This window comes from Penicillium canariense (assembly GCF_028826845.1).
Source record: "Penicillium canariense strain IBT 26290 chromosome Unknown utg000001l_segment0_segment0, whole genome shotgun sequence".
Lineage (NCBI taxonomy): Eukaryota > Fungi > Ascomycota > Eurotiomycetes > Eurotiales > Aspergillaceae > Penicillium > Penicillium canariense.
The window spans coordinates 2,255,666-2,267,751 of NW_026622728.1; the positions used below are offsets into that span (position 1 = coordinate 2,255,666).

The 12,086-nt window shown below is 51.2% G+C and overlaps 6 protein-coding genes across 6 annotated transcripts; 5 read left to right on the forward strand and 1 right to left on the reverse strand.

Moving 5' to 3' along the window:
• Nucleotides 1-245: 245 nt before the first annotated feature.
• On the forward strand, nt 246-1,076 carry N7482_000781 (peptide-methionine-S-sulfoxide reductase; the record flags this gene model as incomplete). The annotated part of the gene is made up of 2 exons (XM_056682906.1): nt 246-528; nt 607-1,076. The coding sequence occupies 2 exons, from the start codon at nt 246-248 to the stop codon at nt 1,074-1,076; spliced, it is 753 nt and encodes a 250-aa protein (XP_056546512.1).
• A 795-nt stretch (nt 1,077-1,871) lies between these two features.
• Nucleotides 1,872-2,774, forward strand: N7482_000782 (uncharacterized protein; the record flags this gene model as incomplete). The annotated part of the gene is made up of 1 exon (XM_056682907.1): nt 1,872-2,774. One exon carries the CDS (start codon nt 1,872-1,874, stop codon nt 2,772-2,774), a length of 903 nt encoding a protein of 300 aa, XP_056546513.1.
• A 370-nt stretch (nt 2,775-3,144) lies between these two features.
• N7482_000783 (uncharacterized protein) lies at nt 3,145-4,962 on the reverse strand (the record flags this gene model as incomplete). The annotated part of the gene is made up of 2 exons (XM_056682908.1): nt 3,145-4,455; nt 4,507-4,962. The coding sequence occupies 2 exons, from the start codon at nt 4,960-4,962 to the stop codon at nt 3,145-3,147; spliced, it is 1,767 nt and encodes a 588-aa protein (XP_056546514.1).
• A 575-nt stretch (nt 4,963-5,537) lies between these two features.
• Nucleotides 5,538-7,121, forward strand: N7482_000784 (uncharacterized protein; the record flags this gene model as incomplete). Its single annotated transcript, XM_056682909.1, has 2 exons — nt 5,538-6,680; nt 6,747-7,121. The coding sequence occupies 2 exons, from the start codon at nt 5,538-5,540 to the stop codon at nt 7,119-7,121; spliced, it is 1,518 nt and encodes a 505-aa protein (XP_056546515.1).
• A 396-nt stretch (nt 7,122-7,517) lies between these two features.
• On the forward strand, nt 7,518-8,819 carry N7482_000785 (acyltransferase family protein; the record flags this gene model as incomplete). Its single annotated transcript, XM_056682910.1, has 1 exon — nt 7,518-8,819. The coding sequence occupies one exon, from the start codon at nt 7,518-7,520 to the stop codon at nt 8,817-8,819; it is 1,302 nt and encodes a 433-aa protein (XP_056546516.1).
• Nucleotides 8,820-10,230: 1,411 nt separating this feature from the next.
• On the forward strand, nt 10,231-12,015 carry N7482_000786 (uncharacterized protein; the record flags this gene model as incomplete). Its single annotated transcript, XM_056682911.1, has 2 exons — nt 10,231-10,310; nt 10,362-12,015. The coding sequence occupies 2 exons, from the start codon at nt 10,231-10,233 to the stop codon at nt 12,013-12,015; spliced, it is 1,734 nt and encodes a 577-aa protein (XP_056546517.1).
• Nucleotides 12,016-12,086: the final 71 nt, after the last annotated feature.

Consider the following 12,086-nt stretch of genomic DNA (forward strand, 5'->3'; position numbering starts at 1 on the left):
CTGCTTTGTCAGACTTCTGGATGACGCCATTCGAGACCTACGGCTCTAAGCTCCCGATGAGTCTTTATTTCTTTCTCCGCCAATTCTGCCCAGAAGATTCCTTATATTTCCTATACTTCTTTTGCTTCGCAAGAATCTGCGACATTTTGCAATCCGCCTGCTGAAAATCGATCGCCTCAGCTTATCATATCCCCCCACTTCTGATCCAGCAAGTCCCCACCCGAATCCAGAAATTATTCTGGCACATGTCTTTCGCTGCTCCGGTTGCCTCAACACTCTTCTCACGCTTCTTCCGCCCCTTCTCTGCCAGCTCGCCATTCCTTTCCTTGACTCACGAGCCGCAAGCACGCAAGATGTCCAGCACCACTGAGCAGGCCACCCTCGCAGCGGGCTGCTTTTGGGGCGTTGAGCACCTGTTCCGGAAGCAGTTTGGCAACGGCAACGGCCTTGTGAATGCGAAGGTGGGCTACAGTGGTGGCCAGACCTCATCGCCATCGTACCGCGCCGTGTGCTCCGGCGATACTGGCCGTAAGATCTTCTCCGGAGCTCCCCGATGATTCCCAACTGTGCGCGAACACCTTGCTCACCTTTTTGGCGCTCCCCCAGATGCCGAAGCTCTCCAGATCTCATTTGATCCCTCCGTCGTGTCCTACCGTCAGCTCATTGAGTTCTTCTACCGCATGCACGACGCGACGACCTTGAACCGCCAGGGCCCCGATGTCGGCACTCAGTACCGCAGCGTGATCTTCACGCATGGCGAAGAGCAGCAGAAGATCGCGGAGGACATTACGGACAAGGTCAGCAAGGAGTGGTTTAAGCAGCCTGTCTCGACTCAGGTTGTGCCCGCTGGCCAGTGGTGGGATGCCGAGGAGTACCACCAGCTGTACCTGAACAAGAACCCGACTGGATATGAGTGCCCTGCTCAGTATGTGGACCCCAAGTGTCAATTCCCGTTTCACACCGCGTTCCTTCCATTATTTCGTCTTTCGCTGACTGCTCGTGCCTTGCTAGCTTCGTACGGACCTTCCCTCCTCTTTCGGAGTGACTCCGTTCCCATATTTGATGGTACAGCTTGAGCCCCTGGGAGAAGATCTAAACACCATGGCGGAAATAGCATGGCATGTGAAACGACATGACCGTGCTCAGACCTGAAATAGGGTCATCATTCGTTATACGTAATGTTCTTCAATTCTGTGGTCATTATCGCGAATTGAGTCTTTCTCTTCCATCTCGGTAGCGAGTGTTTTATAGCGAGATGGTATATAACGTACGATAAATTGGCACCCGGTCAACCTTCTTATTATGCTTGAGCTTCTGCAAATGCCTAAGTTTCGGCACAAGTAACCTTGGATGGCATGCGGATTACTTTCCTCAATAACCCAGTCAGGGCTGAGATCGGAAAGTCATGCCCCCTCGACGCACACGAAGCCTCTCTCTCACGGGGTGGCGAGAATTATGCCTCCCTCCAGCAGCACCCTCAGGCGTGCAGGGACTGCCCGGGCGGGAAGGCACATGTGTATCAACAAAGAAGCGTGGCACGTACGAGCGCGATTTTTGTTTGTTGACATTTTGATTCAGGCTGAATTTCCCCATCTCTCTCCTTTTAAGTGACAACCACAGCATCTTCCCCTCCAACCTCTTACAACTTTCCACCAACCTCATCTTCCCCATCAACCTCCTACAACTTCCTTCACTAACGACCCTTTGCCTTCCTCAAGTCCTAGCCACACTTTTCCACCACACTTATCCTTCACTCACATCTTTTCACCTCACTCATCTTTCACTTACCACATCTTATCCGTGCCTCCCACTTACTCTACTCATGGGGAAACGCAAATCCGCAGAGGTGGACGCTGAGGCGTCGTCAACTGATGAACTCTCCACGGATATGGTGTGCCATATCAGCGCCCGCTGATCCTTCTCCATCTTCCCTCATCCCCACACCTAAATTTGTTGTGGTCCTCACACCTCCGCATCACTATCTGTCCTCCTACCTTTTGGTGCGTCTTTTCGACGTCAACATGCCTCTTTGGACTTGTGTTACTCTCGCGATGCCAATCAAGACCACCTTTCTGTGGTGTATGCACTTTTTGCGCACTGTGATCAAAAACTCCCAGCCTGGCAACGACGTGCCACTGGAAATCAGCTACGTTCTGGAGCTTGAATGTGGCAAGAGATTTTCCGCAAAAATGACTGCAAACCAGCATGCTAAGAGCGTGCACGACCATGTCAGATGGCCCTGCTCACGCGCAGAGGAGATGGATTGTGACAAGACGTTTACCGCAAAAGGAGAGTGCATTCTGGTTGGCAATCACTTTCGTGGAAATGTTCTTGTCGCATTTCAGCTCCTCTGCACGTGGGCAGGGCCATTTGACGTGGTCGTGTACCTTCTTAGCATGCTGCTTTGCAATCCCTGTTGCGGAATACCACACCGTCCATCCTGTGTCAAGGTTGTTTCGCCCGGAACTCGGCATGCATTCCTGTACGTTTCGCTAGGGTTTTTCCTTCTAGTAACGCCGCGCGGAACTCAGGGGGATCACTTCCCCCGCCATGACTGCTTTCGCCGAAGCATGGGCCTACTTCCACTCTCAGAAGTTGCTCCGTGTCTGCCCGGAGATGATGTTTTCGTCGCCTGGGCGAAGGCTAAACTGACGTTCCACTCCCACATTTCGCAGGCGGTTCGCGATTATTTCGTCCAGGACCCTACTGAGGACGTCCAGCAGTGGCTTGACCAAATGGATGCGGACTTCCCTCTGTATTTGGAGGAAATCTAATCGACTGAATTTTCCTGATGGCCTGAAATGGTGGTGGCTTGGCGACACTTGATGGTGATTATGGTGAATACACACAATTTCGAACAAAGAATAAGCTTTCGCTTTCTGGAACTTTCTGGTCGTCCCCACCGAGTGGGAACTCTATTCAATCTTTATCGGCAATTCAGGAGAGCCTGACGCGTAGTGATCTGCAGCATCGATTACCGTTGTAGATTAGGGACTGTCGATCTGAAATGGCGTACCAACATCTTTTGCTCCGGCTGGCACGCCACAAATCTAAAAAAGCATCTTTCTGAAAAGTCTGTTGGTATTAAGATAGCGAAATTACCTAGTCTAAGGAGGGGCGTGCGTAGTAGTCTCGTCTTGGAAATCATTCCTGGACCACCAGACCATAGAAGGACACTGCCGACGGGACGATCATTCCCAGCACGATGGCCTTGAACATACTGGCGTCATCCCACCCAGCCTTGTGGGCGAACATTCGAGCCAAAGCACCACCGACAATTCCCATCCAAACAACAAAGAAACCCAAATCATTCCAGCGTTTCCAAGCCTTTCCTCGCTTGGACATTTCGCTGGTTGATCGCATGGATGTACCCCATCCATCCTGGAACACAGTAATCAAACTCCAGGTGTGAATCATGGGAAGGGGGATGTTGTAGAAAAAGATGCCAGGCCCAAACCACAACCAACAGTTACTGGGGCCTCGGTCTGGGTTGCGGAAGATGTTGTACAGCAATGTGTAGGCGATGCGAATGCCTATGTCGTACCAGTTGAAATAAATAAAGGAGCGGCCAGTCATGAGATAGTAAATAATATAGCAAAATGCAAGCAGGGGACCAGCCTCTCGCTTGATGGCGGCCCAGAAGAAGAGCGGATTATTGAGGACGTAAATTTGAGGCTGTTGGAAGGATTCAATGTGGGCTGCTCGGCCCCAGCGAACCTGTTGCATAATCCAGCGGCTCAGGGTTGTAGGGGTATCAGTTGCGGCCAATGTGTCCGACACATATGTCACGGTCCATCCACGCATGAGGAGGTTGGTGGTGAGATGACGATCCTCGTTGACAATCATTCGGTGACCGCATACAGTTTGGGTATACCAAGGATACAAGATTGCTGGCAGCGCCGCTACTCGGAAAGCTGTGCTGGGGCCAGACTGGCACTCGCTGGTGCCCGAGGCAGTAGAGGTTGATCGAGTCATATAAAGCTCCGACCAGTATACCACGCTGCCCAGTTTGCTGGTGACCGTGTCATTCTCATTGTGCACAATCAGCCCCGAGCTTCCGCCACCGACGTGGGGGTCACCAGCAATGGTTGCAATGGTGCTTCGTAGAGAATCAGGCAGCACGATCGTGTCAGAGTCGGAAGACCACAGATACTCGATGCCGAGCATCTCGGAGATCACAATGGAGAAAATGAAAGACGTAAACATAATTCCCTTCTTGTGCAAATGTGGCTGGAAGAGGCACAATCGTGTGATGCCACCGGCCTCACCGAGGTCGAGGTCATGCTCGGACAGGATCTCGCGCGCGAGCTGACAGCAGTGGGCAATAGTCGCTTCCATATACACCTCAGGAGCCTGAGCGTTCCCATCAATGGTGGAAAGCTTCTCAAAAGTCTTCATGGCCATCTCGCCAAAAGGCTCGTCAATCTGAATGGTTGTCGATCGGTCGGGGAATACCTGTATCTCCTGTTAGTATGATACGAGGCGAACAGTCTCATAGATGCTGACCTCCTGAAAAACGCGAACCATTTCCATGTCCGGGGTATCATCGCCATCGACGCCCACCAGGACGAAGCGGCAGTCTGCGGCATGTTTGTAGCTATCTAACGCCCGAGCAAACAGCTCTGGGTCTTCACGGTAGCCGACGATCGCCGCCATACAGTCTGTGCTGCTGTCGCTAGTAAGCAGACCGCTAGCTTTCTCCGGGTCTTGGATATCCTGAGAAGGGGCCTTCAACCGCCGCCGGCGATTCCCATTGGCGAAACGATTGTACTCCGCCGTGAAAATGACCAGCAGAATATCTAGAGTCAACGGGTGTCGTGTATAGCCGGTAATGAGCGTGTAAAGTGGGATCACAATAATGCATCCCAGCAAATTAAGAAATTGACGAAAGCGAGAGACGTCGGGGCCCCTTTGAAACATGGAGAACCCCGTATACAAGTCTTTCTCGTTGAATAAGTCCATTTTAACGGCACTCGTTCAGCGCGAGTAGTAACGAACGACGGGCAGAAAATTAGAGGCGAAAAAAAAAATCAACAAAGAATGAGAGAAAGCCTTCAGCAAAGTTAATAAAAGAGTGAATAATTAAATTATTTGGAGGGGTCGCCGGCGCACTGCCAACCTTTTTTTTTTTAAGCCAAACGTAAGACTGCGGGACTGATGCTCGTGGCCTCCGGTTCGGGCTAGAGCCATGCTAGCTGAGCTAACCTAAGACAGACTCAGGGGCTTTCCTCGTTTTTCCGATATGGAAATGAGACCTTTCTCGTGTAGTTTCCTACGGCTCAGCGCTAGGCAGCCCAAGCTGTGAAACCCGGGTGAAGACGGTGAGTCCAAGTGTGGCTCGGTGGAGTTCGTTTCATTGCATGGATCCAGCGGAACGGGCGCAACGGGGCTTGGCAGGATTAGTCTAATTCGCTTCGAGGCTTTTTTTTTAGTTTGGCTATTTCGAGTTGGAGAAACCTTTTAATAAAAAGGAGGTATGCCAACGGTCCGACTTGCTTTGCAACTGCGATGGCGGAGCATCTTCATCCTCTGCAATGATGCGCCAGCAGTTCTACAAGGACAACCGCATAGTCCCCTTGGGGATTATGCTGTTGACGTTCTTTGTCTTTGTCTATCATTTTGAACTGCATCGTCAGGACCCACAAGGCGCGATCACCGCGGCCGCTGTTCCGAACACATTCGTTGAACCGTCACGCCTGGAGAATTCAGATCCCAATCCTAGCTCCAACTATGCGGATGAAGCTGTTGACCAGCCCATTCACCATGTCGTTCCCTCGCCAATTCCGTCCGCCAAACTTACAAGCTCTCCTTCCTCTTCTTCCAGTCATTCTCTTCACCCGCCGACAGGCTTGACCACCGACGATGTGGTCCTGATGTTCAAAACTGGCGCGTCCGTCCTGTGGAAGCGCGTTCCTATCCACATGGCCACCACATTCGCTCCTCACCGCATCAACTCCGACAACATTCTCCTATATTCCGATCACCGCGAAACCATCGGACAGTGGGAAATCATCGATATACTCGCTAACACGTCCGACAAAGTCCGCAACTCAGAACCCTTCCAACCGTACCTCCAGCAAGAGGACTACGAATCGCGTCAGGTTTATGCCGAAGTTTCCAACATGCCTGGCGACGCCGATGGACCGACTGGGGGTTGGAAACTCGACAAATACAAGTTTCTGCCCATTGTCCAGCATGCGGGGCGCAACAAGCCTCATGCCAAATGGTACATCTTCATGGAAGACGACTCCTACATTTTCCTCCCCAATCTTCTCCACCACTTGGAAAAATTCAACCACAAGGACCCATGGTACCTGGGCAGTCTGTCCTGGACCCATGGTGACTACTTTGCTTATGGTGGTTCTGGCTTTGCGCTGTCCCGGGGTGCCTGGGAGAAGAGCTTCGGCACCGACCCGCAGATTGTGGAGAAATACCAAGAATTCACGAAGGAGCATGGCTGCGGAGATCATATCCTGGGCCACGTCTTGCACGAATACGGCGTGCAATTTGGCGAGACCGCTGACGACAGTCGGCTCCGCTTTGGGTTCAACCCCGAATCGCACTGGTCGACCTGGTATCAGCCCGCCAATTGGTGCAAGCCAGTGTATAGCTGGCATCACACGCACGGCAAAGATGTTGCCAGATTCTACAATCTGGAGCAGTCCTGGGACTTTGAGAAGGTAAGTGCTCTCGAGTCCGGTCCACTGGTTTGAAACATCGCGAAGCTGACAGTTCATGCTTACCAGGGTCCGTTGAGATATCGAGACATTTACGAGGCGCTGGTCGCCCCGTACCTACGCCCCCGCGCAGAGTGGTGGGATAATTGGTCAGGCAAATACGAGATCAAGTCCAGCATGGCCGCAGACGCAGAACCACCCAGCACGGTCGAATCCATTGAGACGTGGCGCAGGGCCTGGAAGTCTGTGGACAGCTGCGAGGCCGCTTGCATAGCTTGGGCTGACTGCGTGCAGTGGTCCTTCTACGAAGACCGGTGTAAGATGGACAGTATGGTTCTCCTGGGCAATGGCATTCCTGAAGGCGATTCCAGACGGCAGACTAGCCTGCCGTGGGTCAGCGGATGGCTGTCGAGTCGGATTGAAAACTGGGCTTGCGAAGAATGATTCAGAGACTTAATATTAGTGTACATACTCCGTAGATAGAGTAAGACGATCATAATATCAGCAGGCACAAGCCACCGGCTCGTTAGCCCCCTGTCAAGGTCTCGAGCGCCCAAAATAAGAGTGAAACAACCCGTCCCAGGCGCCAGGATTTTTTTTTACTCCCAAAAATGTGTTCGGCTATCTACTGTACTCGTAGACCATACCTATTCCAGAAAGGATGTGCCCGGTGGCGTCAGAAGGCGTACGCCAAAAGGGCCCTACGCTAAAATAACTGGGCCCTGCTAAGACTGCGCTAGTCGACCCCCAATAATAAACGTCGGGTTTTGGTACATTATACTCGTCAAAATAATTCGAATCATCTGATCTCTCTTCTGCCATCCCTCTCCTGCGGCACCCATGGACCGCACCACCTGGCTCGATGGCCTCCGGGGCATCGCAGCGGCCATCGTCGCGACGGATCACTATTTCATGGGTAGCGTTTTAGACCATGCCTTCCTCTCGTTCTGGACCGATCCGCCCGAGGAAAATCGGCGGCTCATCCAACTACCTCCTATTCGCCTCCTTTTCGCGGCCCACGCGATGGTCCCGATGTTCCTGGTGATCTCGGGCTACGCGATCTCTATCAACCTTCTACGACTTCGAAATAGCAACGACAGCAATTTTGTACGTCGTCTTTCTTCCGCCGTCAGCCGACGAATTTTCCGCATCTATCTGCCGGTCTTTGTCATCGCGGTCATATCCCAGCTTCTGTTCTTTTGTAATCTCTACCAATGGAACTTTGGTGATGAAATCGTCAGGGGCAGGAAACCTTGGACTGCGCCATGGCTGCACATCACCTACGTCTTTCGTTATATGATCGACATCATGAACATCATCAATCTTCAAGGGAACTCTGGCTTGAGCAGCCAGCTCTGGACGATGCCTGTGGAATTCCGAGGATCTTGTATCGTCTATGTCACAGTCTTGGGACTAGCATTCTGGAGGCCGCAGCTCCGACGCATTGCGCTGGCATGCCTAACCACCTACTGGTTCTATTTTGGGCTATGGGAAGTCTTTGCCTTCTTGGCCGGTCTATACCTAGCTGAGATGCGGTTATTGTCAGGAGCAAGTTCGTCAGATGAGGAACCAAAATTGCCCTTCCATTCCCTAACAGATTGGACGTCACATTTCAAGTCCGTCAATTTTTCGACAATCTGGAAATATTCTTGCTTCATTTTCGGGATTTACCTGGTTTGTCTTAGTGACGGTGGTGAATTACCACCTGACTACCGATTCCTCAAATTCGTCGAATCTTCGCGCTGGGAGAACGACTGGTGGGTTGTGAGCAGATGCTGGAAGACGGCAGGTTCCGTTCTTGTGGTTTATGCCATCAGCCAATTACCCCGTCTCCAGCGTCCGCTAAATTCATGGCCGATGCAGTATCTGGGGAAGATCTCATTCTCGCTCTACCTTGTGCATCAAACTGTCTACCATCTTGTGCGTGACCCTGTGAGAAACTTCCTGTGGTTTATTGCCACCAGAGAGCCTTATTCCGAGAACTCCAGGCAGTATACAGTGCCGTTTGCATTTTCATGGTTGGCGGGATACGTAATCATGTCTGCAATCAACCTGTATGTGGCACACTTGTACACGAAGTATGTCGACGAGCGCTGCGTGCAGATTGCACAAAGGATCGATAGGTGGTTTACTCGGCAATAATCACATGTATAGATGTATGATATAAATCGGGATGGCGTGGTCTTTTCTTTATTCAAAGCATGGTTTCTGATCAGTCGTTTAATTCCGGTTTCTAAGACTCTGCTGAGATCTAGGAGCGTCGCCTTTCACATGGAATGTATAAGCCCTGTTGGCAGTACGTACTCCGTACATTTCACGAGTATAACTCGCATTATAGGCGTTAATCAGGGCTAGTGATGATAACACACGTTATGGAGAGCAGCGAGAACAGTAGAGCAGGCATTGCAGTAGCATAGGGAAGTGAGATACCGCGCGTCGGATGCTTTCCAATGAGCGCCAAAACTTAGGCAACGAAGGGAAGTCTTGGACTTTGTTCCCCGTAGAGGACATCCAAAGACTTTGTCCACTCTTGGGGTGGCGTTTTCCCCTTCTTCTTCTCTGGAGAAAGAGACCTCGAAAATTATTTTTCTACAGAGCTCGCTCTCACTCGAGTCGTCACTCTCATTTTCTTGGGCTCGACCCTTTCTGAACAAGTCTATCTAAAGTTCACCAAGCACTGAAAGTGACAAGAATCCCTTGGATAATGACTCAGGCCTCCGGGAATTCGAGACTTCCTCTGAAGCCTTACGACGAGGGCTGCTGCGTGCGACAAAGCAAGGCATGAAACACATCAATGCTTTCGCAAGAATCATCTAGTGTATCGTGTGAGCCCTGCTCGAAGACTTGCGTTTTAATCTACGCTCCCATTTGATTTCTACCTTACTCTTATCACGTGTCTCGCCTATGATGAGATGTTGACCAACCAAACTAAGGTTGATTGAGGATATCTACAACTCCAACCATCTTCAGGACCAAGCTACACTTCCAAAATGAATAAAAAGGCCCATTCTGTTATTCAATATTCGACTTCTGATGCTAATTTCATACTTGGGTCTCAGTGTTCCAAAATGAAAGCGAATCCTCAGTGGTCAATATGGGCCTGGAATACCGAAGATGACAATGGGCATTTCAAGCGCTGATCCACATCCTCCGAGTGAGAAGCCGGCTTTCGGTTCCGAGACTTGAATCAATAATCGTCCATTCTCCCTTCTTGTCCCTTGTCCCTTGTCCCTTTTGTAGTCTTGTAGTCTCGTATAGTTGTCGTTCCTGGGGGTTTATACCGTGGTATCACGTGCAAGGTGGGTAAGTGAGGAGGATCTCCACCAATTGGAGAACAATCGCCAATGTTGTAGTCGCTAGTTTCGCCCTTAACTAGAATTGACTGGTGCGAAACGACTCTTCCTCTGTCGTTCCAGCTTACCTCTGCTTCCCCTTCCACAAAATATGCAGCTTTAACTGTCCTCACCAAAGTTCTACTCTTCCCACTGATCTTGTTCTGCGGCTCCATGGCCGTACCGGCGTCCTAGAGCCCGCTAGTCTGGAGTCTGCCGATATGCCGGGCCGCCCATCAGCCCATTTGACGGGTGCTACGATCGGGCTTTTAAGATCGAAATCAGGATGCAAAACTTGCAAGTAGGTGTCTGGTTTCATCTTATCGAAGACTATCCTCCTAACTGCGTTCAGAATCCGAAGAGTCAAGTGTGGAGAGGAAAAGCCTCACTGTGTGCGGTGCACCAGCACAGGTCGCACATGCGAGTATGAGCGCATCAAGTCCAGCAAATTCTCTTCTACCTCCTCTGTACTTCCCGTGCTCACCAATCCACTTTCGTTGTCACCGAACACGGTGTGGAGAGAGCGGCGTGCTTTTGCCTACTATTTTCAGCACGCCGCATCGTCTGTTGGCGGTGGACTGGATGTTGACTTCTGGCGCACCATCGTCCCCCAGGTTTGCCGGAGTGAGCCTGCGGTATGGGACGCTATCATCTCCGTCAGTGCACTATTTGAGAGTCCCGAGCCAATTGTAGACCCTGGTCTCACACAAAATCACCGAGACGCGCTAGGCTGGTACTCGCGCTCAGTGTCTGCTGTTCGTCAGCAAATTCAGCGGGGCAGTATTGATACCTTTGTCGGGCTGATCAGCTGCGTCCTTTTTATCTGCATTGAGGCCCTCCAAGGCGGAGTCGACGAAGCCATACAACTGTTTTGCCAAGGCGTGCATCTTATTCTCGCGTTGCGCGCCCAAATAGCCGATGGGCTAGTGACGGCTGCTAAGGCGGCATTGTTGGAAGATACAATCGTTCCAATCTTTATTCGTTTAGGATTGATTGGCTTTACCTTCTCTCGAGCGCAGATCAGTGCCCTGCTACGAGACTCTGAACACAAACCGATACGGCTATTTGTCTCCCTTAGATCCGCTCGGGAGGGAATCGTTCGCCTCGCCGCAGAGATACAGTTCTTTCAGCATACGTGTGAAGAGCATCTATTACGCCCTGATGTATCCCATGTGCCCCCGGAGCTGATGGATCTACAAACAGTACTGTCGGACAGGTTGAGGGACTGGCATACTGCTTTCGTGAACTTGATGGAATCAATGCATGCCACAGAAGCTGTAACCCCACAGGACATCGGCACCGGTGCCCTTTTCTCTGCCGTTTACGAGGCACTATTCATCATGCTCGAGGTTTGTGTCTCATCAACAGAGGCCATCACCGACACATTTTTGCCGAACTTTCAGAGGATAGTGGAACAGTCTCGCATCACTCTCGATGCATCAATGCGATCGGACGGCACACAACCACCGTTCACATTTGACATCAACCCCGGCATCCCACTGTGGTTCACCTGCCTCAGATGTCGGGATCCTACAATTCGACGCGAAGCACTGGCTCTCATGCTTCGATCTCCTCGGGTGCAGGGGTTTCACAGTTGCATGTCTGCTGTCACCTTTGGCGAGAGGATTATGTTGCTCGAAGAGATGAATGGGGAGGTAATGAGCGCAGCTCCAGAACCAATGCATTTCTCGACCACAGAATCGCTCATCGGATATCAATATTCCCCGTACTCTAGCGATTCTCCCTCGCGCGCATCTCCTGGGTCTTCGGACCCCGAAACATTTACTCCAACAGCACAGGCTATCCCGGAAGAGGCACGCATCGGACATTTCGATGTCTTCCAGCCAGAAAAGGGGCTTCCTCCAGAGATGACAGAAGAAGTCATGGCAAAGTGGAACCTCAGTCGTGATCGACCCTTTTTGGGTTTCTGGCGAAACGAGCGCGATCCAACCAACGGCACATGGCGGATGGTCCGTGAATACATTCCCATGGATCTAAAATATTAATTAGAGCTTCAACTGTTCTTGTTCGGAAGGATGATTACGATCAAGATAATGCCGATAGGTATGAATTGGAA